Source organism: Watersipora subatra, chromosome 4 (assembly GCF_963576615.1).
Source record: "Watersipora subatra chromosome 4, tzWatSuba1.1, whole genome shotgun sequence".
Taxonomy (NCBI): Eukaryota; Metazoa; Bryozoa; class Gymnolaemata; order Cheilostomatida; family Watersiporidae; genus Watersipora; species Watersipora subatra.
Genome location: NC_088711.1, coordinates 65,471,006 through 65,497,465, shown reverse-complemented (window position 1 = coordinate 65,497,465; position 26,460 = coordinate 65,471,006). Strand labels below are relative to the sequence as shown.

Here is a 26,460-nt window from a genome sequence, read left to right as displayed (position 1 = left end):
GTAAAGGACTGTATATAGACAGAGTGAGGATGTCACAAGTTGGAATCACTCATAGATATATATACCTATGGTATATATATCTATGGAATATACCTATATATCTATATAGGTATATATATCTATGGAATCACTTGTCAGGAGGTATTCACTCCCATCATTCATCCTCGATTATATTGACAGTACAGGAGTATTAGCAATCACACACACTACTCACAAAGTCTTAACAAAGAAGTCAGTAATTGTAAATTACGATAAAACGAGACAAAAATTCTCATTCTCTGAATGACATAGCTGAACATTTCCTAAACGTATAAAACAGTGATGGTTATATTAACTCGAGTGCTACTGGCAATGCTGTATATGAGCTGAGCAAAAAAACTGCTTGGCTACGAGAGTTTGAGCTTAATATACTCTATAGATAACTTCATAGCTTCATCACATCCAGATATATTGCTCCCAGTTGCCTGTGCTGATGCATCCTTTCCACCTCCTTTACCATTAAGAAGGGGGGATACCTGTTCCACCCATTCCTTCGCCTTAAGACCCTTGTTAATTGCTTCCTGTAGAATAGAAAGCAAGCTGTATCTAAATCTTAATTCTTCAGACTTGTCTCTAAGGTTCACTATGTTGGTCTCCTGTTATTGTCTCTAAGATTCACTATGTTGGTCTCTTGTTATTGTCTCCAAGGTTCACTATGTTGGTCTCCTGTTATTGTCTCTAAGATTCACTATGTTGGTCTCTTGTTATTGTCTCTAAGATTCACTATGTTGGTCTCTTGTTATTGTCTCCAAGGTTCACTATGTTGGTCTCTTGTTATTGTCTCCAAGGTTCACTATGTTGGTCTCTTGTTATTGTCTCTAAGGTTCACCATGTCTCTTAATGTCCATTAACCTTTTCCAGGCAAAGTGAGCGTCCCCTATTTTTTGCACTTTTTTTCAGGCGGAGCGACATTATCCCTTTTAAATGCCAAAATTCTGCTAACGTATTGCCAACTTTTTGTTGATCTCTAAATAAATACGCATTGGAAAGCTGAGCAATATTTCTACCAGTTGATATTTATTGCTTGCTATAAACCTGCGACGATGTTATAGCCTGTGACCTTCTTTGCTCTAATTTGTTTAAGCTTTGAATTTTTTATATCATTCCAAGTTTCCAGGCATATTTTGATTTTATAACTATATATAACAATGTTGCGTAAAAAGCTTATTGCACTCATTGATATGTTTGCTAGTTTGCAGCCAAGACTGGCTTTTTATGCGCTCTAGAAGAGAAGCTATATGTGTCGATCCATTGTAAGTTGAGTTAAGATAACCGCAAGGATGCTATCAAATAATATGCTACAAATATGCAAATTTATAAGTTATATAATAATCTAAAAAATACTAAAAATATATGTTTAAGAACAAGTGAAACAAACAAAACATACTTATAATACATGCAGCAACAAAAATTAACATTTAGAAACCATAATATTTGCATCATTTGCTCAGTCAATTGCATTTTGATTGTTGCTCTGGTTTGCAACAATTTCATCTTCCTGCCGTTCAATACCGTACACAGTGTCTTCTGACCTCAACTCTTCTTCTGCACTGCTGAACTAGTCAATATTAGCACCCAAACAATTTTTTAGCAGAGCAAAACTTTTACGGATTGCATCTCACACAAATAATGATAAACATTTAGCCGCATCGCCTAAGCACAACTTTCAGCATGTAACTAGTCGTTCATATACGTACCACCATAAATGTAAACATGTAAACAGCTTTTGCACATACGTCAAAGTATCAAGACCATGTTAAACAGGGAACTACTATTAACTTGATACAGTCATTAATTATTTCTCTACGGTGTTGCTTTCAAAGTTTTAACCAGATAGTTCGAAATCTTTGGAGTTGGAAAAGGGACTTCGATAAGAACGGAAACAACGAAAGAATTATTTGTTATTGATGTAACCGAGTCATTACTAGTACGATTTTGCGAACACTTTCTACTGATTACTTGATATTATGGGTTTGTAAAAATCAAAGAATTTCCAAGTGGCAGTCAAACGAAGGTGGTGTCCAATTAAAGGATGGCACTCTATTTTTTAACCTGTCTCCTATAGTGGCGGTAAAACAGAGGTTTTCCGTAAGTTGAAAGACTAAGCATGACCTAGTTTGAAGTAAGCATGACCTACCTTGGGCACACAGCTCATACACAAGATCTTTCCCTCCTCCTCATCAACAGAAAATACCATCGCAGGAGTAGAAGGGGAAAGGGCCTTGAATTGTTTCATTGCATTATCAAGAGCCTTAGCATTAGAACCTGCTTCAAATCTATGCACGAGATAGGGGGCATCAGGTCGTGACCTTACCAGCTCCTTAGCCTCCTCGCCAACCTACAACCAGTGTGGATATAGGATTATATAGCCTTGTCTAGGCTACTTATGGTAAAAAGCTCGTATGATAACAGTTCTGCGACTAATATCTTCTCCTTCTCAAGCGACCTCCCCCTTCATCCCCTTCTAAGTGTTCTCTTTGAAACTTAACTCTCTAAACTTAACCAATGTTAATATTCAGAATAATAATATATATAATATAATATATGGTCTATAGAATAATATAGACCATCTCCAACACCTCAGTAGTTGTGTGAGGACCAGAGGAAGTTACAACTCAATTAGATGATACAATGAAAATACAACGCAGCTGAATCTAATTCTCTAGTCTTTATCCTCATGATGACACTCAGTAGCTTCTGCTCCTGCATTCATCAAACAGGCTGGGCAGAGTGCACTGAACTGAACAGAACAAGAGTAGCATTGGCTGCTTGCCAACAAGGAAAAGGCTTGAGCTGAAGGCTCAAAATTGCTATTGTGATGAGTCAGCAAATAGGATTGACACTTATACAACAGGTACTTTAACCATCTGTTAACACAAAGTCTTGTACAGAATTAACCTCTTGTGCACAATGCCTGAACTCTCACCCCAACATACCTTAGTAACGATGGCTGCCTTTCGGCTCCTTTCTATGTCATCCATTTTCTTCTTGAGAGATTGCAGAGAGTTACGTAAATTGTCTCTAATCCACTGTGAGATCTGCGCTGAGCCAACTTCCTCTGTTAGCGCTTGAATCTGAAATCGGGGTTTGTTAATTAGGGATATGTAATTTATGTTGACAATTATAATGTGTCAATTCACACAATAATTACATAGTTCCTTACTTGCTGCGTAATTTGTTTCTGAGAGTAAGATTTGCTAGTGAGTTGGGAATTGACATCCGTGGTCAACAAGTCAACTTGTTGTGTGAGAAGTTTAGCTTTATGCCCTGCCTGAAATGACAACTATGAATTGATCAACCTATGCATAGCATCACCTAACACAAGGAAGCAGGTAGTCTAAAATGACAACCCTGCACTCATCAACCTAAGCATAGCACAATGCCTGACTCAAACAAAAGAATCATATATGCTTTTGCCGAGATTTGCAGACCAGACATAAAATGGCTCATGACATAGAAGAAACGGAATTTCGTTTCGTGTATCCCAACCACCATAAAGAAATATGCTGCGGCAGCATGAGACACTGGCAGCAGCATTACAGTTGTAACTAATTTAGGATATTTGAATTTGACCTTATGACCTCTTGACACCCGCTTATACACAGTACACCAGGAAACAAATACTGGTGGTTTTCCTTCCTTGACCATGAGAAGACAAGTCATATTTACAGAAAAGTAAATCTTCACTAAATTGTATAAAACCTGGCACAACTCAGACTGTATGTTGTTCCTATTACACAAAACAAGGTTATTGAGTGAGTGAAACAAGGAAGGGTTGACAGATGTCATAACTCAGATGCTGCAGTGTACCTTCTCTGCCATGTGACCTGTAAAGGCAATTATGCGACGTGTGCCTTTGGCTATTGCTTCCTCGGAAACGATCACGACAGTTCCAATATGGCTGCTGTTCTGCACATGAGTTCCGCCACAAAACTCGACTGATGTTGTAGCACCAGCTGGCCCAGTAGGGTCAGCTAGCAGGTCACCGACCTTGACTCCTAGCGATAGAACCCTTACAGGGTCAGGGTATGTCTGTAATGGCAACAAATAGGAATAATAACTAATAAACAATAAACTTCCTATAACGTTAATAATCTGTTCTGAATACGGTTACGTTGGAGGGATTTTACGTTATTCGAACAGTACAATACATGTAAATAGTCTAATTCGTTTAAAACCTTTCCATACTCCCCTCTTTGGCCTTTCAAAAATGAAAAAACTAAACTTAATTAAATGGCCGTATTGTCCCACGACCAAACAAGAGTGAAACGATTGATTGGGAGAATTATGATAAATGCACATGTGCACACAACTCCTGAAAAACTATCCGTTAACTGCCGTCACCAAACCCTTGCAACGAAATCCTATCAACAAATTTAACTATTTTTCAGTAAAGTCGTTTAAGTATAATAATGATATAAAACGCATATAAACCGATTTAAATATGTTACCAAGCCTTTGAAAGGTTGACGCAAATTCCTAAAACTAATCCATCTGATCGGATTATACATAAATAGACAGATTTATTAGGACGAAAATCGTCACAAAACGCTTGAAAAGCTTCGTTTAATAAAAGTTAAGACCGGAAATTGAAACACCGAGCGACAGAGAATAGAACGATAAAGTCTTGCCACAAATCGCCACAAAATGCTTGAACACCTTGGTTTATTAATAGTTTCGACCGACCTACGAAACGCCAATAAAGCCGTGCGAAAGATAGTAGAACTGTTTACTGTGTACTGTTTGTCTACTGTTTGAGGCGTAGACCGATTTACAGGTACGAAAATGTGGTACACAGTTTATCAGCCTATGTTTTTGTCCAATTACCGAAGGTTTTTCAAATTATCTAGAACATCAGCCAGATTTCTTTACATCTTATCTACAAGGTAGGGCGTTACTACAACGCCCTTTTATGACAAGAATATTTCTTTATTTCACTCTAGTTTGCATAAAACTTCCAGACGCGTAACTGCCAACGCTTGCTCTCTGTTACATATCGCTGTGAAAACCATTCTACATTCATCACAACACAACCAACTTTCGAACTGTATATTACACATCAGTTTGCCGTTTAACGTTTAATATTGCATTTCAGAGATATAATAAACATATTTCTTTATTGTTGGCATTGTTGTTGTTAGTTAAATTACGTACAGTAGGTTAGGTCTACAGCTTGAATTACCAACTTTCCTTTTTTTATAAATTATGCTGTCCTTTAACAACCAACTTTCAAACTGTATATTACAATATATTTTACTTTTAACATTGCATTTCAGATATATAATAAACATATTTGATTATTGCTGTTGTTAGTTTAATTACTTACAGTAATTTAGGTCTACAGCTTGAATTAATATTTATTTTAACCAACAAACAACTTTCAAATTGTATATTACACGGCAGCTTGCCATTTACTTTTAATATTGCATTTCAATATAATAAGAGATATAATAAACATATATCGCTGTTGTTATTATTATTGCTATTATTACTATTGCTGTTGTTATTTAAATTACGTACAGTAGTTTAGGTCTACAGCTTGAATTAATATTTATTTTATTATTGTAAAACATAAGTTTGAGATAGTTAATTATTTATTTTATTGATATTTATTTCTGTTACATTTCTGTTGCGCCTTTTTAGAGTCGTGCTCCCTCAAATTTATTTTATATCATCTCAAACAAGTCTCATTTACATTATACTCTGTCAATTCCTGCTGATAACTACTTTTTCGACAACCAACAGTACCCTTTCTTTTTTCCATTACTACGTTGGTCGTGGGCTGTATGACAGTAGAATTTCTAGTAGCATTATCGGTTTTTAAAATTTCAAGTTTCAATCTAACCTGCATACCTACCTAGAAATCAGTAAAGACTGCTAGTTTTCACACAGAAGGCATACAAATACACAGGTATTACTTGTCAATGAGGCTATGAAGTGGAATGACCGACTTGAGCAGCTGGCTACAACGCACCTCATCAAATACAGCCCTTAGACCTTGAATAGCCTTAGCTTCCACTAATGGCGTGTTCTGAGGGTAGACTGTGTGTGCCTGTTGCACCATATCATTGCAGATGTCCTCAGCGCTATGCACCTGGTCAGAGGTCATGGCTCCCTTGCTGGAGAAATCAAATCTGAGTCTGTCAGGGGCAACCAAAGAGCCTTTCTGATCTGCCTCTCCTGCGGGTGACAGCAGATTGATATGATGAAAAAGGGAGGACGAGCAACAAGCGTGTCTCATCAATAAGAAACAAATAAATTACAGCCGCTCTGAATACTCACCAAGAACCTTTCTTAGGGCAAAGTTGAGTACGTGTGTGCCCGTGTGGTTGCTCATTATTGGTCGTCTTCTCACCTGCAGACAAGTGTCAGAAGGTGTATGCTCGGCCAACTCGAACACATTACTACATACAAAGATAAGAGTTCAAGAGCCTCACCTGGTCAACTTGACAGGTCACCTTGTCTCCTACATGGAGGGAGCCCTCGATGGCACCAACGTGCAGCACATAGCCTCCTCGCACCTGCACATTCTTAACACAAAACTCTGTGCCTTCCGTGTCTTCTACAGAAATTGAAGAAAAAAGAAACTGGAGGAGAAGAATGGGCACGATACATTATAGTTGTTCATGATTCAATGTATATACAGGCAAACATCAACAAATTATCACCTTGACATACAAACATCAACATACGATCACCTTGACATACAAACATCAACATACGATCACCTTGACATACAAACTTTTGACATACGATGTAGAATTTGAGTAAAGATATCACTTTAAACCAACAACTAAAATTTGAACATGCAGTTTAGTAAATCCTACATAAATCCCCTGCTTTTCCTCCTTTATTTGATAGTTTTGACATGAGACTCTCTTGAGATGAATTAACATAGTATGTAGAGGTCTGAATATACTTGCATCGAACACACAGTTATCCTAGATATTGACTAGACCTTTTAGAGTTCAAACAAATAGAGTAGCAGATAAAACAGACTAAATGAAAGAACAGAGAGCTGCGGAGAGAGTTCCAACAACTAACCTTTGGTGATAAAGCCTTCATCGTACGACTGCCCACCCTGCTCTGCGTAGAAGCACGTACTGTCCAGCAGAACTCCACATTCCTCTCCACCCTTCACACTCTCCACAAACTGCTTGTTCCGTCTCAGAGCGAGTACAACGGAATCGCATGTCTCAAACTCTGCCAAATATAAATCTTTGTTCTCTTTTGTCTATTAAGATTTCCGAACGGGCTGAACTACAGATCCTGAATAGGCAGAGAAATAAGTTGATCAGACCATGACTAGACTACAGATCAGCACAGCTAATCTCCTTTAGAGCCAATTGAAGCTCATTCACACATTGGATTAATTGTAATCACCTTCCCTCCGTCTCTTTGGTCAAGAAATCTACAGGGGAGCGAACGAACACAAAAAACCTGAGCAATGACTCACCATACTTTCCGCTGTCGTCAGACGTGTATCTATACTTAGGGGAGTCATCTGTCACTGGTACTGACTTGTCCTTCAGCTCTGCTATTGAGTGAACATCTAGCATGATGAGATCATCAACAGCACCACCTGCACTATGAGAGAGCAGCTAGAAAAAACAGAGGGTGTTGTTAGAGGGCACCCAGGTAAGTAAGACCAGTATTGATCGTATATCAGGGATCTTGAACTCAATTTACTTGGGGCTGCTAGAGGCAGAATTGGGACGAGACTGCATCAAGTTTGTACAATAAAAGCTTTTCATTAATTTCAAACTTCTCAGTTTATTGGCGCCAGTCAAAAACCAATAAAAATGCTTCATGTCAATGCAATTTTCACTAATTGAAAAATTTTAGTGTGCTTGCATCAAGCCGTGTCACTCCATCGAGAGTCATATATGCCACTGTGATTGGCAGCTTTGTTCAACTCCGCATAGAACCTTGTATAAAGCCATTTATAACAATCCAAAGGGTGGCGCTAACATCAAACTTTAATAGTAATGCAGGGGGGCATAAACTATCGGTTCACTGGCCGAAATTGGCGCACATGCTGTGATTCTGAGACGCGCGCTCTATCTTGTGTGCACTCCTTGGTGACACACGCTATTTCTTACCTGTGCGCGCTTCTTACAGTCCTCATATCCTTTACAGTCAACCTTTAGTGACATCTCCTCACACATGAGACCAGTTAGGTCAAGGGGAAATCCATAGGTGTCATAAAGTCTCCAGGCCACATCACCTGTTCATCATATGACACTATAAAGCTCAAGACAACTGAATGATAAGTCATGGCCATCATAAATGAACACTTCAATTGAATAAATGATGCCCGTCTGTTCAACCAACACAGCCTGGTGCAAAAAGGTGGTCTAAGGTATTGCTTCACTCACCAGAAACAACCTTGCTATCAGATGGCAGTTTAGCAATATGACGCTCCAAGATTTTTCTGCCCCGATTAAGGGTGCGGAGGAATTGTGTCTCCTCTTCATCTATCACATCCTTGACCAGTTGAGGGTCTTTCCGCACTTCAGGAAAGGCATCGCCCTACATCAGTAGCGGACAACCCCTTCTCTGCATGTCCCGCAAGCAGCAAACTTCACCCACAACATAATCATAGAGCTAATCAGTCTATCAAACCCTTCTTCAGCAGGGTGTGACAACAATGAGCTGATAAGGGATGACTATTACATCTGATATCAGCACAGTTTGACTATCTGTACAGATAGACATAAAAAGAATAACAAGTTACATCACCATGCAGCTTACATAAGCATATTTCCAGAGTTACGACATCTACAAAGTCCATCTTTGGGATTATCACCATCACATGCCAACTTTTGAAACTACCCACGTATTCCACTATTAGAACATTAAAGAAGGATGCCAGATAATCACCTAGAGCTAGTAATTCACCTAGAACTCAGATCAAACTCCTAAAAGAGTGTGACTTGAGATATACGCCTAGTTGCACTCTCGGCCAGCGACAACACCCAGATGATAACAATCTATGTCATGCAGTGTATGAAGATCTGCATCTGGTACCAATCTACACCAGACCAGGACTTAAAATTAGAGATTAAATATTATGAAACCTCAGCTGATGGAAAAACAACAGGACGTAGCCAGAAACCCCTGAAATTAGAAGATTCTGAATTGAAAACCTAAAATTTATAGTTTCCCTCCTGGATACCAAGGAGTGAAACAATACAACTTTAACTTACAACAATATAACTTTCAACCAATATAGAATGATGCATATTCACTCATATGCTTCACTCTGCAGCACAGCTTCATCATGGCAGGCAGACATATCAGTAGATTAGGTGGGAGAGTTGATTCCCAAGAGAACATGAGGGTGACTATAGTTAAGTCTCTAGACATTACTTTATATTTTTATAACTTAGTCTACAGTGTAACATATCTTTTTCTTGTTCTTAAAATAAACAATGTAAGTATACAATGCTACATCGCCTAAGACATCGAGGCAGTTCATTTCAGAGATGTACATGTATGTCAAACCGCCTGCAATAACAGAGCACGCTAGACATTCCTACAATGTAAATAACCCATTCAAGGAACGTTTACGTTACGGGATTTCACATCATACGAGCAGTAAAATGCACTCAAATCGCCTAAACTGTACCAAGATTTTCCTAAACTCCCCCTTTGGTCGTTCAAAAAGGAGAGAACTTGACTTAACCTTTTAATTTAATGGCTGTACCATAACTGTAGTATTATTGGTTTGGATCAGTGACTTTTCTCCTTTCTCTCATCAGTTTAACTCGGTTTATGGCCCATGGGTGTGGTAGTTGTATAATAAGTTAAGGGGAGCCCACACCTTCAATGTCAATTTACATCAATTATTTCTTTTTCTCTATACAGCTAAGTTTATTCTGCAAATGAAAAATAGTACAAATTGTTTTATGTCTAAATAAATAGAAATTTTTTTACAACAAAAAGAGAGATGCCTATCTGTCCGTCAGTCGCCATGGTGCAATGTTGGCACAAAAGATAACTTTCAATGATATGTCAACTCATGACATCCTCATCAGTAGACCGGCAGTCCAACGTCTGGACAAATTGATCACCTTTATGTAATTCTCAACAACTGTTCATCTACTTATTTTTTGCACTTTATCGACACATCTGACGATCACTCATGATGAACTAGACTGTTAGGTGAGTAGTATATAAAGAGATAATCCTATACATCGTTTATTCTCCTAAGTATGCCAAAAGAGAAAATGATATTTTTAAAGCTAACCATAAGATTTTTGTTATTCAAATTGAATTTGAGAACTTGTACCGACTTACACTTTACGCTATGTAGAATTTACCTTATGCGATATTTACGTTATAGGAGGGATACGTTATAGGAGTGTCTACTGGATAAGACTTTCTGAGCTATTATGCCTCATTAAAGCTGAGACCAATTGCATGTTTTGTGAACGCTGTGCACTTGGTGTGTTGCCTGGCTAACAAAAGATATCCTGAAACATTCATGCATAAATCTTGCTCACTATAAATAATAGATGAAATCAACTCTGCCAAGAAAATGTTATTCCTAAACTTAACAACACGTGTGCTTACCAACAGAGAGACGACTACATCTACTAGAGAAGAGAATACTCCAGGCTTGGCATTGAGTTTTTCACTTGCAAACCGAACTCCCCTTCGCAGTATACGTCTCAGAACATATCTGGAGAGGATCAGCAACTGTCACCAACTCTGGCACGCAACTTAACATCTACACAGGCTTGTAAAATAGGATCTTATGTCATAAAGACTTCGTATCCATCAATGGCCAATTAAACATTTTCTACAACTATAAATAATTTTAACCATACAGATTCCCAACCAAGTGTGCTATGATCTGCATCACTCTCGACCGCCTATTTACATTTAGGATTATTTGTGCACATAGTTATAACACATGATGATCTCTCACAGCGCACATTGCTGCCAGGTTACTAGTAATGCCATAAAAGTTTTAATTGAATGTCATGGCGCTCTATTTTTCAACCCTGAGGCAATTTACTAGAAGTGACATTCAAATAAAGGGTGGCGTCGTATTTTTCAAACACCTTGTCAGAATGTTAAGAAGATAACTTCAACTCTTCTACGGGCGGAACTCGCCCATATTTTACGATTTCCTAGGGTTGGTGGAACATTAAAGACTTGGTTGCGTCAAAAAATTCGATTTAATGAAATTAAGGCCCGTAAAAGGCTAAAACATCAGCTACAATTTGATGCCATTTTTGTCTTTGTAGACCAACCCTGTCCAGAGATATATGCGTTTGAATGAGGCCATCTTTTAAAAATTTCACATTCCAGCGGGTGCTTCTTTCGTGACGTCACAAGCAATATATCTGAAAAGAAACCACGAGCGATGGATATGAGGTCGCTTCCTTAGCCAATCATCAGCGCAAAATTTTTATATAGGCCGTAATAAATGTTATCACTCGTAAAACGCATTGTCTGTGATCTCAAATTTAGTGATTATACTCTATTATTAAATCGCATGGACATCGATATTTACTAAATTAATTAACATTGTTACTTTAATGAATTACTCGATCGACACGTCTTATTGGCGAACAACATAATTGTAAAAATTGCTGTAAAATTACTGCGAAGGTGACTCCGAGTTTTCTTGGCATCAGGTAGTTAAAGTTCTACGGAGGAAGATCAGAAAATGGAGGTAAATTTATCTTTTACTTTGAGTCTCCTATAGATATACTGTTGAGTTTACATTCAGATTATATTTCCCTGTTTGAGGCTAAAATGTAATTTCCTGCGCATGCGAGATACGTATGTACAGTGAGGTCTTGACGGCTTCTTTTTAATCTTTAGCATCTAGTTATACAATGGCTTAGATTGATGAATATACTAAAGGTAATATTTTAGTACTCATTAATACATGTACTAATTAATAAAATTATAACTTTTTGCTATCACTAATCATCGTTTTATATTTTTTTATCGGTTCACCTAGCTACATTTGCTTCAAATTTTTTGTGGCAGTTTTATCTAGTAAATTAGATTTATGATTTGACATTAGATGTTCACTTTTCACTTATAGAAAGTGGAAAAAATCGAATGATCAATGCAAATCTTTAACTTCCAGAATCAAAGCTTCGAATTGTTGGCTTGGCGTACTTGTGCCTTTGTTAAACATTTATTCGTTTTTAAAATTACACTCGCAATCTATCAAACTCCCAATTTGAAAGCTTTCAGTAGATACGCTTTAGAATGACATAGCTATGAATGACATATATTTATTGCATTTGTTTTACTGATTACAGGATGTTTATGTCGTCCCACCAGCCGAAGCAGCTTTGTCAGTGTGGAAACTGCCATAAAGAGGAATGAGAGATTGGAATGTGTGCTGCATAAACCATGATGTTTTGCTTGAGTTTGTTGCAGTAGATGAATTTGTCTTATTGTATCAGCTAAAACTATGTGAGTGGCCGCGACTTGATGAATATTTTTAATAAAAGTTTTATGCCGAGATGAAAATCTTTTTGCTTGTAAAAATTATATAATAAAATTATATTACTGAAGATAATGCAAAACATGATTTGCAGAATATTGTAGTGAATTGGATATGGTATATGGATGTCCGCAGAACTGGAGAATGTGAGTTCAAATCCAGTTTGCAGCAGACTTCTCATCCTTGAAACTCTATCCCTATGTATATTCTTTTCAAAGACGCAGCTTGCTTATTTTACGGTAGTAAGAAACTAGTTTTCGGTGTGGGCAATGATATACAGCCCCGCCCCAAGGATAGGCGACGGACATAGTATGGGCGGGGCTTTTGGGATGCTGTATATCGTTAGTATGGGTAGCGGCAAAAATGTGCTGATACAAAGACCTTATTCTAGATAGTTTGCTTGACAGAATTAGCGGAGACCGTTAGAATTGGTAGTCGGTACTCAAATGTTTACACAGCATTTGGAGAAAGTGAGTAAGACAAATTTTCAATTTTCGTTATTTGAGGCCTTTGAAACATTCATAATAATGTATCTGTAGCGGGGTTTAAAATTTTAGTCTAACCAACATGAGCAAATACAAAATAAAATATATGCCAATAGAGCTGCGTAGGACTAGATTTTTATCGCAAATAACCGATGTGAATACGAGATATATTGACAGATAAATCACGCGTGACATCATTTTGGGCAAGTCTGGGCATGTTTTTTTGGCCTGAGTGTTTTTACCTCGATCAGATTTTTTCGATTCTAATCTTCAAATATCTTAGCAATGAGATCGCCTAACACAACAAACAACATATCAACTGATAGAGAAAAAAAATGCTTTCTTTTAAAATCAACTAAAATTTGTCGCAACCACATCTTCAACTCTTTTGGAGGCAAAAATATTTGCTAATTTACCTCCAACGTGTTGTATAACTCTTAATAAATATGCACGATGAACCTGATGCATGTCTCTACCGGTTGATATTCATAGCTTCCAATAAACCTTCGATGATTTTATAGACTGCGTTGCAATTTATTGAAGCTTCCAAGTTTTTTCATTTTAAATTTGAAGGATTTTTATAACAAGATTGCATAAAAAATTGCACTCATCGATATGTTTGCTACAGTTTGCAACCAATACTGACTTTGTAAGCTGAGTTCAGATTACTGCAGTCATGCTATCATTAATAATCTATCAAATGTTACAAATATGTATTCAAAAACAAGTGACATTAACAACCGTTATTATCATACATGCAGAAATAAAATTTACCATTTTTGAAACAAAAATAATTGCATTGTTTGCTCAGCAGGTTGTGCTCTTTATGTTGCTTTTGTATGGAACCATTTCATTGTCTTCTAGCTGTTCAATACCTTCTACAGTGTCTGCTGACCTCAACTCTTCTCCACTGCTGAACTAATCAACATTAGCATCCAAACACTTTTTAGCAGAGCAAATAATGATAAGCTTTTAGCCAGATGCATGCTTAGCACAACTCGTCCAAAGCATCGAAATTGCTGAAACATTTTTCCAATACGTCGAAGTATCAAGACCACATTGAACGAAGAACTACTATTAGCCTGGTACAGTTACTAATTATTTGTATGGCGTCGCAATCAAAGTTTTAACGATAAAACCTAGACATCAGAACCAGTCTTCTTTACTAACTCAGCTGTACCTTCTGAACCAATCTTTTTTACTAACTCAGCTGTACCTTCTGAACCAGTCTTTTTTACTAACTCAGTTGTATCTTCTGAACCAGTCTTCTTTATTAACTCAGCTGTACCTTCTGAACCAGTCTTCTTTACTAACTCAGCTATACCTTCTGAACCAGTCTTCTTTACTAACTCAGCTATACCTTCTGAACCAGTCTTCTTTACTTAACCAGCTGTATCTTCTGAACTAGTCTTCTTTACTAACTCAGCTGTATCTTCTGAACTAGTCTTCTTTACTAACTCAGCTGTACCTTCTGAACCAGTCTTCTTTACTAACTCAGCTGTATCTTCTGAACTAGTCTTCTTTACTAACTCAGCTGTACCTTCTGAACTAGTCTTCTTTACTAACTCAGCTGTACCTTCTGAACTAGTCTTCTTTACTAACTCAGCTGTACCTTCTGAACCAGTCTTCTTTACTAACTCAGCTATACCTTCTGAACCAGTCTTCTTTACTAACTCAGCTATACCTTCTGAACTAGTCTTCTTTACTTAACCAGCTGTATCTTCTGAACTAGTCTTCTTTACTAACTCAGCTATACCTTCTGAACTAGTCTTCTTTACTAACTCAGCTATACCTTCTGAACCAGTCTTCTTTACTTAACCAGCTGTATCTTCTGAACTAGTCTTCTTTACTAACTCAGCTGTATCTTCTGAACTAGTCTTCTTTACTAACTCAGCTGTACCTTCTGAACCAGTCTTCTTTACTAACTCAGCTGTATCTTCTGAACTAGTCTTCTTTACTAACTCAGCTGTACCTTCTGAACCAGTCTTTTTTACTAACTCAGCTATACCTTCTGAACTAGTCTTCTTTACTAACTCAGCTGTACCTTCTGAACACACACATTCTTCTTTACTAACTCAGCTGTACCTTCTGAACCAGTCTTCTTTACTAACTCAGCTGTACCTTCTGAACCAGTCTTCTTTACTAACTCAGCTATACCTTCTGAACTAGTCTTCTTCACTAACTCAGCTGTACCTTCTGAACCAGCCTTCTTTACTAACTCAGCTGTACCTTCTGAACCAGTCTTCTTTACTAACTCAGCTATACCTTCTGAACCAGTCTTCTTTACTAACTCAGCTATACCTTCTGAACCAGTCTTCTTTACTAACTCAGCTATACCTTCTGAACTAGTCTTCTTCACTAACTCAGCTGTACCTTCTGAACCAGTCTTCTTTACTAACTCAGCTGTACCTTCTGAACCAGTCTTCTTTACTAACTCAGCTGTACCTTCTGAACCAGTCTTCTTTACTAACTCAGCTGTACCTTCTGAACCAGTCTTCTTTACTAACTCAGCTATACCTTCTGAACCAGTCTTCTTTACTAACTCAGCTGTATCTTCTGAACCAGTCTGCTTTACTAACTCAGCTATACCTTCTGAACCAGTCTTCTTTACTAACTCAGCTGTACCTTCTGAACCAGTCTTCTTTACTAACTCAGCTATACCTTCTGAACCAGTCTTCTTTACTAACTCAGCTGTACCTTCTGAACCAGTCTGCTTTACTAACTCAGCTGTATCTTGTGAACCAGTCTGCTTTACTAACTCAGCTATACCTTCTGAAATAGTCTTTTTTACTAACTCAGCTGTACCTTCTGAACCAGTCTTCTTTACTAACTCAGCTGTATCTTCTGAACCAGTCTTCTTTACTAACTCAGCTGTACCTTCTGAACCAGTCTTCTTTAGTAACTCAGCTGGATCTTCTGAACCAGATTTTTTAGCAATTCATGAAATTGCTTAGTGGATCCAAGCAAGTTATTTACTGTATGCCGAGTTTATTTAAACTCGGCTTACAATGGATCCACGCACATAACTCCTGTTTTATTGCACATAAAAAGCCAGTTTTGGCTGCAAACCATAGCAAACATCAACGAGTGCAATGAGCTTCAATGCAACATAGCTAAGTAGAGTTATGAAATATTCAGACCGAAATAGTGCACCATGTCAATTATAAAAACTGTGAATGCCATGAGATAGTTACTCTGTAAAAGGTGTTCAACCCACCCTCGACCCTGGTTATCAGGACGACCACCATCACTGATTGCTACTGTTAGTGTCCTTATGTGGTCTGCCAGCACTCTGTAGGCCATATCAACTCCATCTGTATCTTCTTCACCTACGTGTCCTGTGTAGGGACGAGTACCAGTCGCCTGTGTGTTATACAGCAACAGATCTACACCTCAGAAATAACTAACACACTTACCAGGTAAATCAATATAACAAGGTTTAAAATGACTAAAACATCAATTACATAAAGGTACAATGTTCAATCGATACCTATGAGAAGACAACTCTTGTCGTTTATCTTTTTGCCCACCAACTAACCAGACAAGCGCAATGATGAAACACATTCGTCATTCTCGAATACTTTCGGCTAGAAGTTGATTTCATAACTGAAATATTATTCTTTATATTTAAAAGAGTATCATAAGTCGACCCACAAGATATCAACAGCACATGAACATGTCTGTCCAAACAAAAAATATCTGAATTTAGCACTAACACCACTAGAATAGCCAAAATGATATTCTTTTTCAACAATGATCACGGTTGTATATTGACTGATCAAGATTACCAATAAACCAGATTCCTGCTCCAAAACTGGCAATAGGTTGTAACATGAAATTTGATCAGTAAGGTTGGAACGTTAGGTGAGGATATGCAAAAAGTTGAGGGCAGATAAAAGCTAGTTACCTTATGGATGTAATCAAATATGGGCGTAAATGCATCTGTGTCATAGTTCGACATCTTGTTTTGCATGATGGAGGCGATACGTTCAAGCCCCATTCCTGTGTCAATGTTTTTCTGGGGTAGAATCTTAAGGCTACCATCTGGTTCCCTAGTAGAGAATTAATAATTTATATACAAGCTTCTCTTCTAAAAACTGTACACAAGTTTTATCTGGCCTCAAACTACCTGTTGAACTGGGTGAAGACCAAATTCCAGATCTCAAGTACATCAGGTACATCCATGTTAACCAAATGGGCTGCATCTCTCCCTCCAATCCTATCATAGTGTATCTCACTGCAGGGGCCGCAAGGACCGACCTCTCCCATTTCCCAAAAGTTGTCTTTCACATTGCCTGGAATCACTCGCTCTTCAGGCACTCTAGTCATGAAAGAGATTGACAAACAATTGAATTGACAAACAATTGAATCGACAATATGTAAGCTCAACATTCACTATTTAGTAGACCTACATCATACCTCACCACTACCAGATTTGAACATATAATTGAGAGTGAGCATACCCCATGTTATAGATCATAACAGATAGAACTATTGCGCAATGTGACCATATCAAACAACAGGAATCAAAATATTTAGTAGATCGGAGCCTTTGAACTCAAGTAACCTGATTAGGACATACCCTAAGTCCAACCAGATTGTCTTGGCCTCCAGATCTGGCTCAAGACCTTGAGCAGAATCTCCACCAAAGTAGGTAACATAAAGCCTCTCACTGTCGACACCATAAACCTCTGTCAACAACTGCCAGGACATCGATATCGCCTCTTTCTATATGTAATGTAAACCAGTCAGTTTGACAATGTAAAAATATAACGCCAGTCGCCTTCTGGTCATGTCAAATAATCTATTTGATTGGTCAGCATACAAATATGTGGATACAAGAATTAAAGTATATTTCAAGTCCCACAATGACAATAACCCATCACCACAATACCTTGAAGTAGTTCCGAAATAACCAACTTCCCATCATTTCAATACCTTGAAGTAGTCCCCAATGACCAACTACCCATCATCTCAATACCTTGAAGTAGTACCAAAATGACCAACTGCTCATCACAATACCTTGAAGTAGTCCCCAAATGACCAACTCCCCATCATCTCAAAGAAAGTGTGATGGTAAACATCTTTCCCTACATCATCCAGGTCATTGTGTTTGCCACCAGCTCGAATGCACTTTTGAGAGTTGACTACTTTTCTGTATTTGCCCATGTCTGTGTTGGGGTCAGCAATGCCAAGAAACGCTGGCTTAAACTACAAGTGACAAGCATTATATTGTTGAAATCACTTAACAAACATTCCTAATAGTAGAAATGCTTTTTAACCTGTTGCTTTGCTCGACCTATGAAGTATACCGTAAAACCTCTATTTGAATGCAACCTTTTTTGAAGGCCGCCATTAGTTGAACACGACCTTTATTTGAACGACACCTTTATTTGAAGGCTGCCACCTCTATTCGAACGTCAACTCTATTTGCCCGTCATTATAGAAGAGTTGACAAATAGAGCCCCACTCTTTAATTAAATGTCACCTCCAGTTGACTGCCCCCTTGACATTCTTTGATCTCTACGAACCCATAATAGAAAGTGTTGAATAGAAGTGTCTACAAAATTGTGCGAATAATGACTAATAGTAGTTGATACTTCTCCTTCTATTGATAGTAATAGTAGGTCTTGATACTTCAACGTATGTAAAAGACAGTTTCCAAATACGATGAAATCTGTACTAGTATTTTCAGACAACAATTTGTACTTGGCGCGCACGCGGCTAAAGGTTTATCATAATGTTCGCGAAGTTTTCGAACTAGCAACTTGTAAAAGCTTTGCTTGGCTAAAAAAATTGTTTGAAGGCTAATATCGACTAGGTCAACAGTGCAAAAAAGAGTCAGAGGTTAGCAAACATTGTGGAAGATATTGAATAGCCAGAAGATGAAATGGATTCAAACGAACGACACTGGCCGAGAAAATGATGCATAGGGCCTATACTTTTGTTTAAAAAAGGTCAATTTTTGTTTTTGAATACATTATAAACATGGGCTGTTTATGTCAGTTGTTTTTTAATATACTTGTAGCATTTGATAGATTATTATTAAAGGTTGACTTGCAACCAAATTCACATTACAGTGGTTTGATATCAAAAGATTCACCATGTCTTACTCTGCTGTGTTGTAGGTCCAAAATATGTGAAAATGTGATTACAAGCTCTTACAAACAGTTGATCGCTGCCATCACGAAACCACCGTAGATCGGAATCAGTTTATTTCTCTGGCGTAGTCATTACATTTGATTATTGTTTTGTCACATGATGTTCTCACAACACAGCAGAGTAAGACATGGTGAATCTTTTGATACCAAATAACTGTAATGTGAATTTTGTTGCAAGTCAACCTTTAACTTATAAATTTGCAGATTTAAAGCATATTATTTTATAGCATTCCTGCAGTCATTTAAACTCGGCTTACAATGGATCAAATCAACGCTCAGAATTCCTGATCTACTGCACATGAAAAGCCAGTATTGGCCGAAAACTATCAAAAATATCGATGAGTGTAATGAGATTCCAAGGCAACATTGTTAAATATAGTAGTAAAATAAAAATATGCCTTTAAATTTAGATAGAGATAAAACATTGAAAGAACCAGCAAATTTCAACGCAGGCTATATGATCATTGTAGGTCGGTGCAGGCAATAAATATTAACTGATAGAGATATTTCTCAGCATACTGACGCATATTTATTTAGAGATCTACAAGTTGGAGATCAGTAAATTAGCAGATTTGTTGCATCCAAAAGGGTTAATATTGCTCCACCTGAAGGAGAGTGCAAAAAAGGCGACATTCGCTTCGCCCATAAAAGGATTAAATTTAGCCTCCCAAAGATCTGACGAGCTACTTGAAAAATACAGGGTCACCCTCTATTTGAAGCTCACCTCTAATAAACCGCTATTGGGAAAGGGGGTTGGAAAATAGAGGTTTTACGGTCCACCCAGGCAAACCAAAGTTCATGTTAGTCATCTGTTGACCAGTAACTAAGCAGAAAGAAACCCGTGTTCACTTTTTCTCACTTTTAATTTTCTGCCAAGTTTACATCACCGCATTTTTTATTCTTCAGGTTTTTAGGTTTTTTAATTTTAAATCAAGAAATTTTAATTTACCCCTGTTTTATTTTTTCCACAAGGTTTACTTTTCCATGTTTGAATTGAGAATAAGGTCAGATTGTCTTTTCCTTCTTCAGTCATATTTCTTCCAGCTTGCATCTCTTGACAGTTGATGCTTTGCTTTCCTTGTCTTTCTTCGTTATCCATTGCATCTAATTCTAAATTATCTTACTCGATCATTTGGAAAATTTTTGTCTGCTCCAGTTCTCTACTATGATTATTACCCTAGAATGAAATTATTCGATAGATTTAATCAGTCGCGATCTCGCGTACTATCAATTTTGCGAATTATTAAAATCCTTGAACAATTAGTTTTATTTTTAACACAAAGAAGAATAACTACTACCTCAAGTTAAAACTAGCCGCTAGGCAGAGTTAGTAAACGTAGCCGAGTAATGATATATGCTTACAAGAATGTGATTTTATCTGCTAGGAATTTTCTTTAAACGGTTTTGGATATAACAAGGAAAATCTCAAGATTGTAGAATCCAAAAAAAATTAATTAAATTTAGACGAAATTAAATAGTTCATATAGATTTAGTAATGTGGTAATGTCAGGTAATGTCAAACGCAATAAAATGCAAGAACACACTGGTCAAGGTCATGTATACTTACTATCTGTTTACAGACCAGTAAAGGTAAATTAGTCATCTAAGGTTAGTGATATGTTAATATGAAACTGGCAGGTGAAAATTTCTGGTAAACTCGCACCTGGTTCATGCCTGCATTGGCAAAGAGTAGAGTTGGATCTTCATGTGGTATAACTGATGAAGAGTGAACATAAAGATGATCCTGCTGTTTCACAAAGTAATCTATGAAAGTCTTCCTAACTTCATCACTTGACCATTTTATATCTGACATCTGCAAGAAACAAAGGAAGAAGCTAATAGATGCCTGTGTTAAAAGAAAATTAGAGCAATTTGTGAACCACCAGTCTCATTGGCAAAAAGTGGGTTTCTACCTCGACGTAGCAAAGAACTATAGTAGGTTGCTATAACCCTAAATCATAGATATAGTAAACCCAAGATATGCAAATGATCAAAATAAGTGAGGCCTATAAATAGCATGACGCAACGTCATGGTGATGTGTAGAGTGAATCAGCTGATCTATGAATTCCTATTGACTTAACACTGAAAACTGCACAATTATTCCATAGTTTGTGCATCTGAGACTGCATATTTTATTAAAAATATATAAAACTTATATAATGACTTTGAATGAGAAAGGCAAGAATCTTACACACATGGTAATGAATAATACCAATGGTTTAGAAACTTCTATACCATAGATAATACAAAGAGTGACCAAATAGAAATTAAACTAATAACAAACTACTGAATCAAATGAGATTTAGAAGCAGTTAAGTTGGACCACTGTATTAAACACCCATTAGACATGACTGAAAATAACTAGATGAGATAGTTTTTGTCTAAGCTTGGTTGAACTAGATTCCTGCTTTGAAGCGGCATAGTGTATTCTGATTTTAATATAGGGATTTACTATAGTTTCGAGTAGATTGGTGGCATGCACTGTGCATGTAAAACCTTGATTGAGATTATCTAATAAGACATATGTTATTGTCTGTGATATTACTCGTTTAAAAACTCTGTGATAGCATAACTCTCCATGCATCGTCAGCGTAAGTGCTTTTCTGCAGCAATACATATTCGACTTATCAATGGGGTTGTTGTCACCAATCCTCCTCTCTTGTTAACTGAGATTAGGGTTATGTCATAACTACTTCTACTTCCCACTACTTCTACATCGGTCAAAAACTTGATACAGTCATCACATTTGAGTTCGAAAAAATTCCTCATCGCCGCATTGCTCATCTTCACCTTCCTCAGCTTTTGTCTCTTTCTTCTTCTTCTTCTTTCTAGCCAGAGAATGTAGCAGGAGTTGGCCAGTTTTTTCAGTCCTGCTCACATCCAGATCAATACAGTTAGCATCGGGACTTGGCGTGATATCTGCTTTTATGAGCAGTGCTCGAAGTGCAGATCTAAAGCACTACACATCCGAGTTATTGTTATAGCCCCCCTTAGATGGTATTGTCGAAAACAGAGTCTCAATGTGATTCTGGTTGATCCTAAAGGTTAGGAAGTAGTTGATGTAAGGGTAGTTGCTGAAAAGATATTGAGCAATGCCGTATACAGATTTGGCTGCTGACTCAAAACCAATGATGAAGGCTTTCCTATTATTTTCCACTAGCAGCTTTTCACTTGGTGTCTTTAACTGGCATAGATAGCTTATGATATTGTTGAGAACTTCTTGTTTTGAGTTGAGTTGGAGTTGTGTCTTGTTATGGGCAATTCAGGATATACCTGGGGTGTTGTAGTCTACTCTGATGACATTTCCCGAAGAATTTGGTCTTACTGTTACGTTTATGATTTAAGAACTAGTATGACAAGCATTCTTTCACTACTAAACTCATCGCTCAATTGAAAGCTCTGATGCACATCACTGCGACATAACGTCGTGAAAACAACAGCCAATTATATGCCACACTTTTGCTCCATTGTAATGATAGCTATTCGTCAATCTAGGGTGTACTATATCTATGCCCTAAACAGTGGTTTGACATGGTTTTGAGACAACTTATGCATTTTATGACAGCTTACATTTCCTTAAATTAGTATTATGCACTGTGTGAAAAAGGTGAGAAGGTAATCAGCTCTGTGAAGACCTTAGCTTTTTAATATTTTAAGAAATGTGCGTTACTCTTTTTTTGTTTTATATAAAGAATTTGTTGTGATGAAACAAAATAAATAGAACAAACAAGTAGAATTAGAGCAATTTGTGAACCACCAGTACTATTGGCAAAGATTGTTTTCTACTTCGACATAGTAAAGAACTATAGTAGGTTCCCATAAACCTAAACAGTGAGTGGTAAACACTGTTCGCAGTTTAACAGTTATTATTTTCATACTATTGACTATTAACTTGCCATGTTGCCCTTCAAGTGTTTAGATGGTTTCGAGACAACTCATGAAACTGTGTTTTATGACGGCTTACATTTCCTTAAATTGGTAGCCTATCATGTACTGTGCGAAAAAAGGGAGGTAATCAGCTCTGTGAAGAACTTAGCTTTACAATCTTTTAGGAAATATGCGTCACTTTTTTTGTTTTATGTAAGGCAGGGTTGGCTCAGTTTAAACCAATGGTTTAACAACTATATATAACCACTCGGTTTAAACCATGGGTCTAAACCAGCCAAAAAAACTAATTTTTATGGTTTTTTCATTATTTTTGTGAAAAACAATACTATGCAATTATATGTAATTATCAGCTGTGGAAGTTTATTTAGGACATAATAGTAAATTAAATTGCAGAGCTCGAGTTGAAACTACATGAAATCCTAGCACAACAAAGAATTAGTGAACTTCATTTTCAATTGCTTTTTTCGAGTGATATAATGATCTCTTTAATGATGAAATATAAAACATGTGAAATATACTAATCCAATCATCGTCTCTAATAATGAATAAAATACTCTCTCAAGTCTGGCCAATGAAAAAGGATTACTTATAATTAGAAATTTAAAAAAATAAAATCTTTTTGGGCAAAAGCTTTAAGTTTGCAAACTAATATTTCATTTATTGAGCACAAGCCAAAGTAGTTGGATTGTTAAAGTTCAGTTTGTGTTTTGAAAAGTTAAAGGTGTGTCTCAAATTTCCCACATGCCTCGCAAACAGGATCCCGTTTGGCAGTTTTTCACTCGGACTGCAAAAGGTAAAGGTTTTAAGGCAAAATGTAATAGGTGTGCTGTCGTAACGCGAGGTCACACAGCAAAATTCTTACGTAGCAAAATGTCAAGCTGAAAACACCAATTTAAACAGTGATGCTAGTATTCAGGTGATAGAAATTGAGTCATCTGCCACTGCTCCAAACACTAGCAATGCATCTGCATTATGCTTTGCTCTACGCTACCACACAATTAAACACTCGGATTCAAATTTATTCTTATACATAGAGCTGTATGTAAAATATTCACTTAATGTGATAAGATTTCTTCTCTGTATTTCATCAATCATGTTTGATTAAAGACTCATTTCCAAATTTCCATGTTTACTCTCTTTTTTCCCATAACTCCCACAGTACCATCTTTAACAGATGATTTCACATATGTGTGTTCAATACTCAATCATGCAGCTATAGTAAGTGATATTAATTAGACTTAAAATTGCAAAAACCTTGGTAAAATTATAAAAACCGGTTTAAACCAAAAAAACCTGGTTTTTTTCCTAAAAATCGTGGTTTTTTCTAACCCTGATGTAAGGACTTTGTCAAGATGTGACAAAAGCCCCTAATGTAATTCAACTGGTACACTAAATATTTATGCATGCTATCGCAATCTTAAAAGAATAATTTCATCCTAATGAGCCATTCTTCAACTTTTATATAATCATTGTGACCTAATTAGTAAATGGAGTATCTAAACCCTGGTAGCTCGACAAACGGATTTGTTATTCTAGACTTCTTGCATCATCCATTTTGTTTCATAATATTGACGTATTTTGCCTATCACGCTTATTGTATTGGAAGTTGTTCAGTGCTAGAGCAATTGAGATCTGCGGATAATTTATATTACAATAGCCAGCCAGGCATATATATGCATGTGCAGTTCAGGGTGCATGCAAAATCTATACTTACCCATGCCTTGGGATTACAATACTCTCATACATTCTCTTTAGTATTTTTAAACTTACTAAATTAGGACCAGCCATTGATTAAGCAAGTATTTTTATGTTTTTGGCCACTAAAGGTTTCTGCGTAAAATAAAAGTAGAAGCAAGTAGCCTAGTGTTGAATCAATTTTATCAGTTTACAAAGTCTGTTAGCTTTACAGAAAAAAGAAAAATTTGAAGTGGCTACACATCTAATCTTTGTTTCTCTTTAATGTGTCTACATCAGAGAACATTTCTACTATCAATTTTGAAGCTATGAGAGTATTATTACTCAAACTACAAACATTGTAGTCTGTAATTTTGGCTTTTACTTTTAGGATAGAATACTTCCTTTGGAGAGTTGACGTCCTTGTACACAACTTGCTAAATGCATATATAACTCCACACTCAAGTAGCCAGATATCGCCAGATATTCAACAAAACTTCAAGCTGAACTAAAAAAAAACTTCAAAACTGAAAAGCGAGGCATCTTGAACATAAGCCTACACAATACTAACAGGCTAACAAATTGCGCCTAAATTTCAAATTTAGTCTGAGAGAAAATGAAAAGTGAAAATTAAAAGAACCAAAAATAAAGCAGTGATGGAAACCATAATTAGAAGTCAAACAATAATATACTAGAAACATATCATTGAAGCCATCCTAGTTTACTATTTCCAGACAATCTGAAATTCTATACAGAATGGAAAGCAGTTATAAAGAATACACTATTTAAACAACAGATAGACACTGGGTCAACGACGCAATAAGCTCATGTCTTATATTACAACTATCAAAAAACAGCCGTGGTGAACCATCCAGCATTGCAGATAAACTACTGGGATGAATGTTAACTATGAGGCATAACCTATGCTGCATTGTGTTTTGATTAGTATGTGCTATTTCATTTTAGTTACTAAACTTTAGATTGAAAAGTAATAAACATAACTCAAATAGATAAACTAAGACTTTACAAGTTCGATATTGTAGCATCTACAAATATGTCACGTTCACCTTAACTTCAACCAAATTTATAGACATGCGTTATATATCGGGCTTACGACCAATAAATAAACACTTACAATAATCAAATACCCTTTTATTATAATGTAAAACTAGTAATTTATATAATTTTCAAAGTCAGTCTTTAGCCAGTATAATTTTTAACGCAGCAAAATTCTGATATTCTAAAGCATTTCACAATCAGATATAATGTTGAGAGCTAAAAAATTACCTTCAAAGCGATACTAGCAAAACTGCCAACGTAAACCCACTCAACCGTGACAGCGTTCAATTCTTATCGATATTATTGCTATAATGCGTTACGATTTCATCAGCATGGACAACAAAGGTCTTTTTTCCCGGAAAAGCCTTATGTTTTGCCCAAGCCTCGTTGATAGAGGTATTTATTCTCTCAAGACGAAACGGGTACGTTGCAGATTTAATGGAAATTTGCCGCATATAAACACCGATGAGTGATGGGATATGTAAAAACTCTGTTTCGCAGTTACCTACATCGCAAACGTTTTACTGATTTGTTTTCACAAAGCTATGCGTTAAACTTTTATTTCTTTGATTAAATAATTTTTCATTTATTGTAACATTTTTAACGTTTACTTTATTAAAAATTTCATTTTATTAATAATATTACAAACCAATACCATGTAAAACTGAACTT

The 26,460-nt window shown here is 36.7% G+C and overlaps 1 protein-coding gene across 1 annotated transcript; it reads right to left on the bottom strand.

Moving 5' to 3' along the window:
- Positions 1–149: 149 nt before the first annotated feature.
- On the bottom strand, positions 150–26,143 carry LOC137394979 (alanine--tRNA ligase, cytoplasmic-like). The gene is made up of 20 exons (XM_068081755.1): positions 26,017–26,143; positions 20,830–20,979; positions 18,028–18,216; positions 17,588–17,733; positions 17,135–17,326; positions 16,913–17,057; positions 16,223–16,368; positions 10,618–10,726; positions 8,418–8,571; positions 8,142–8,266; positions 7,496–7,640; positions 7,084–7,242; positions 6,477–6,601; positions 6,322–6,394; positions 6,014–6,219; positions 3,850–4,071; positions 3,203–3,310; positions 2,976–3,113; positions 2,177–2,377; positions 150–560 (listed from the first exon to the last, which is right to left on the bottom strand). Exons 2-20 carry the CDS (start codon positions 20,977–20,979, stop codon positions 387–389), a joined length of 2,907 nt encoding a protein of 968 aa, XP_067937856.1. The 5' UTR covers positions 26,017–26,143; the 3' UTR covers positions 150–386.
- Positions 26,144–26,460: the final 317 nt, after the last annotated feature.

Excerpts from the sequence above, each read along its gene's own strand:
- LOC137394979 (XM_068081755.1), bottom strand. The coding sequence starts at position 20,979 with ATGTCAGATATAAAATGGTCAAGTGATGAAGTTAGGAAGACTTTCATA. Across the intron at positions 8,572-10,617 it reads ATGTAGTCGTCTCTCTGTTG|GGCGATGCCTTTCCTGAAGT; the intron begins GTAAGCACACGT and ends CTACTGATGTAG. Across the intron at positions 7,641-8,141 it reads ACTGTAAGAAGCGCGCACAG|CTGCTCTCTCATAGTGCAGG; the intron begins GTAAGAAATAGC and ends TGTTTTTTCTAG.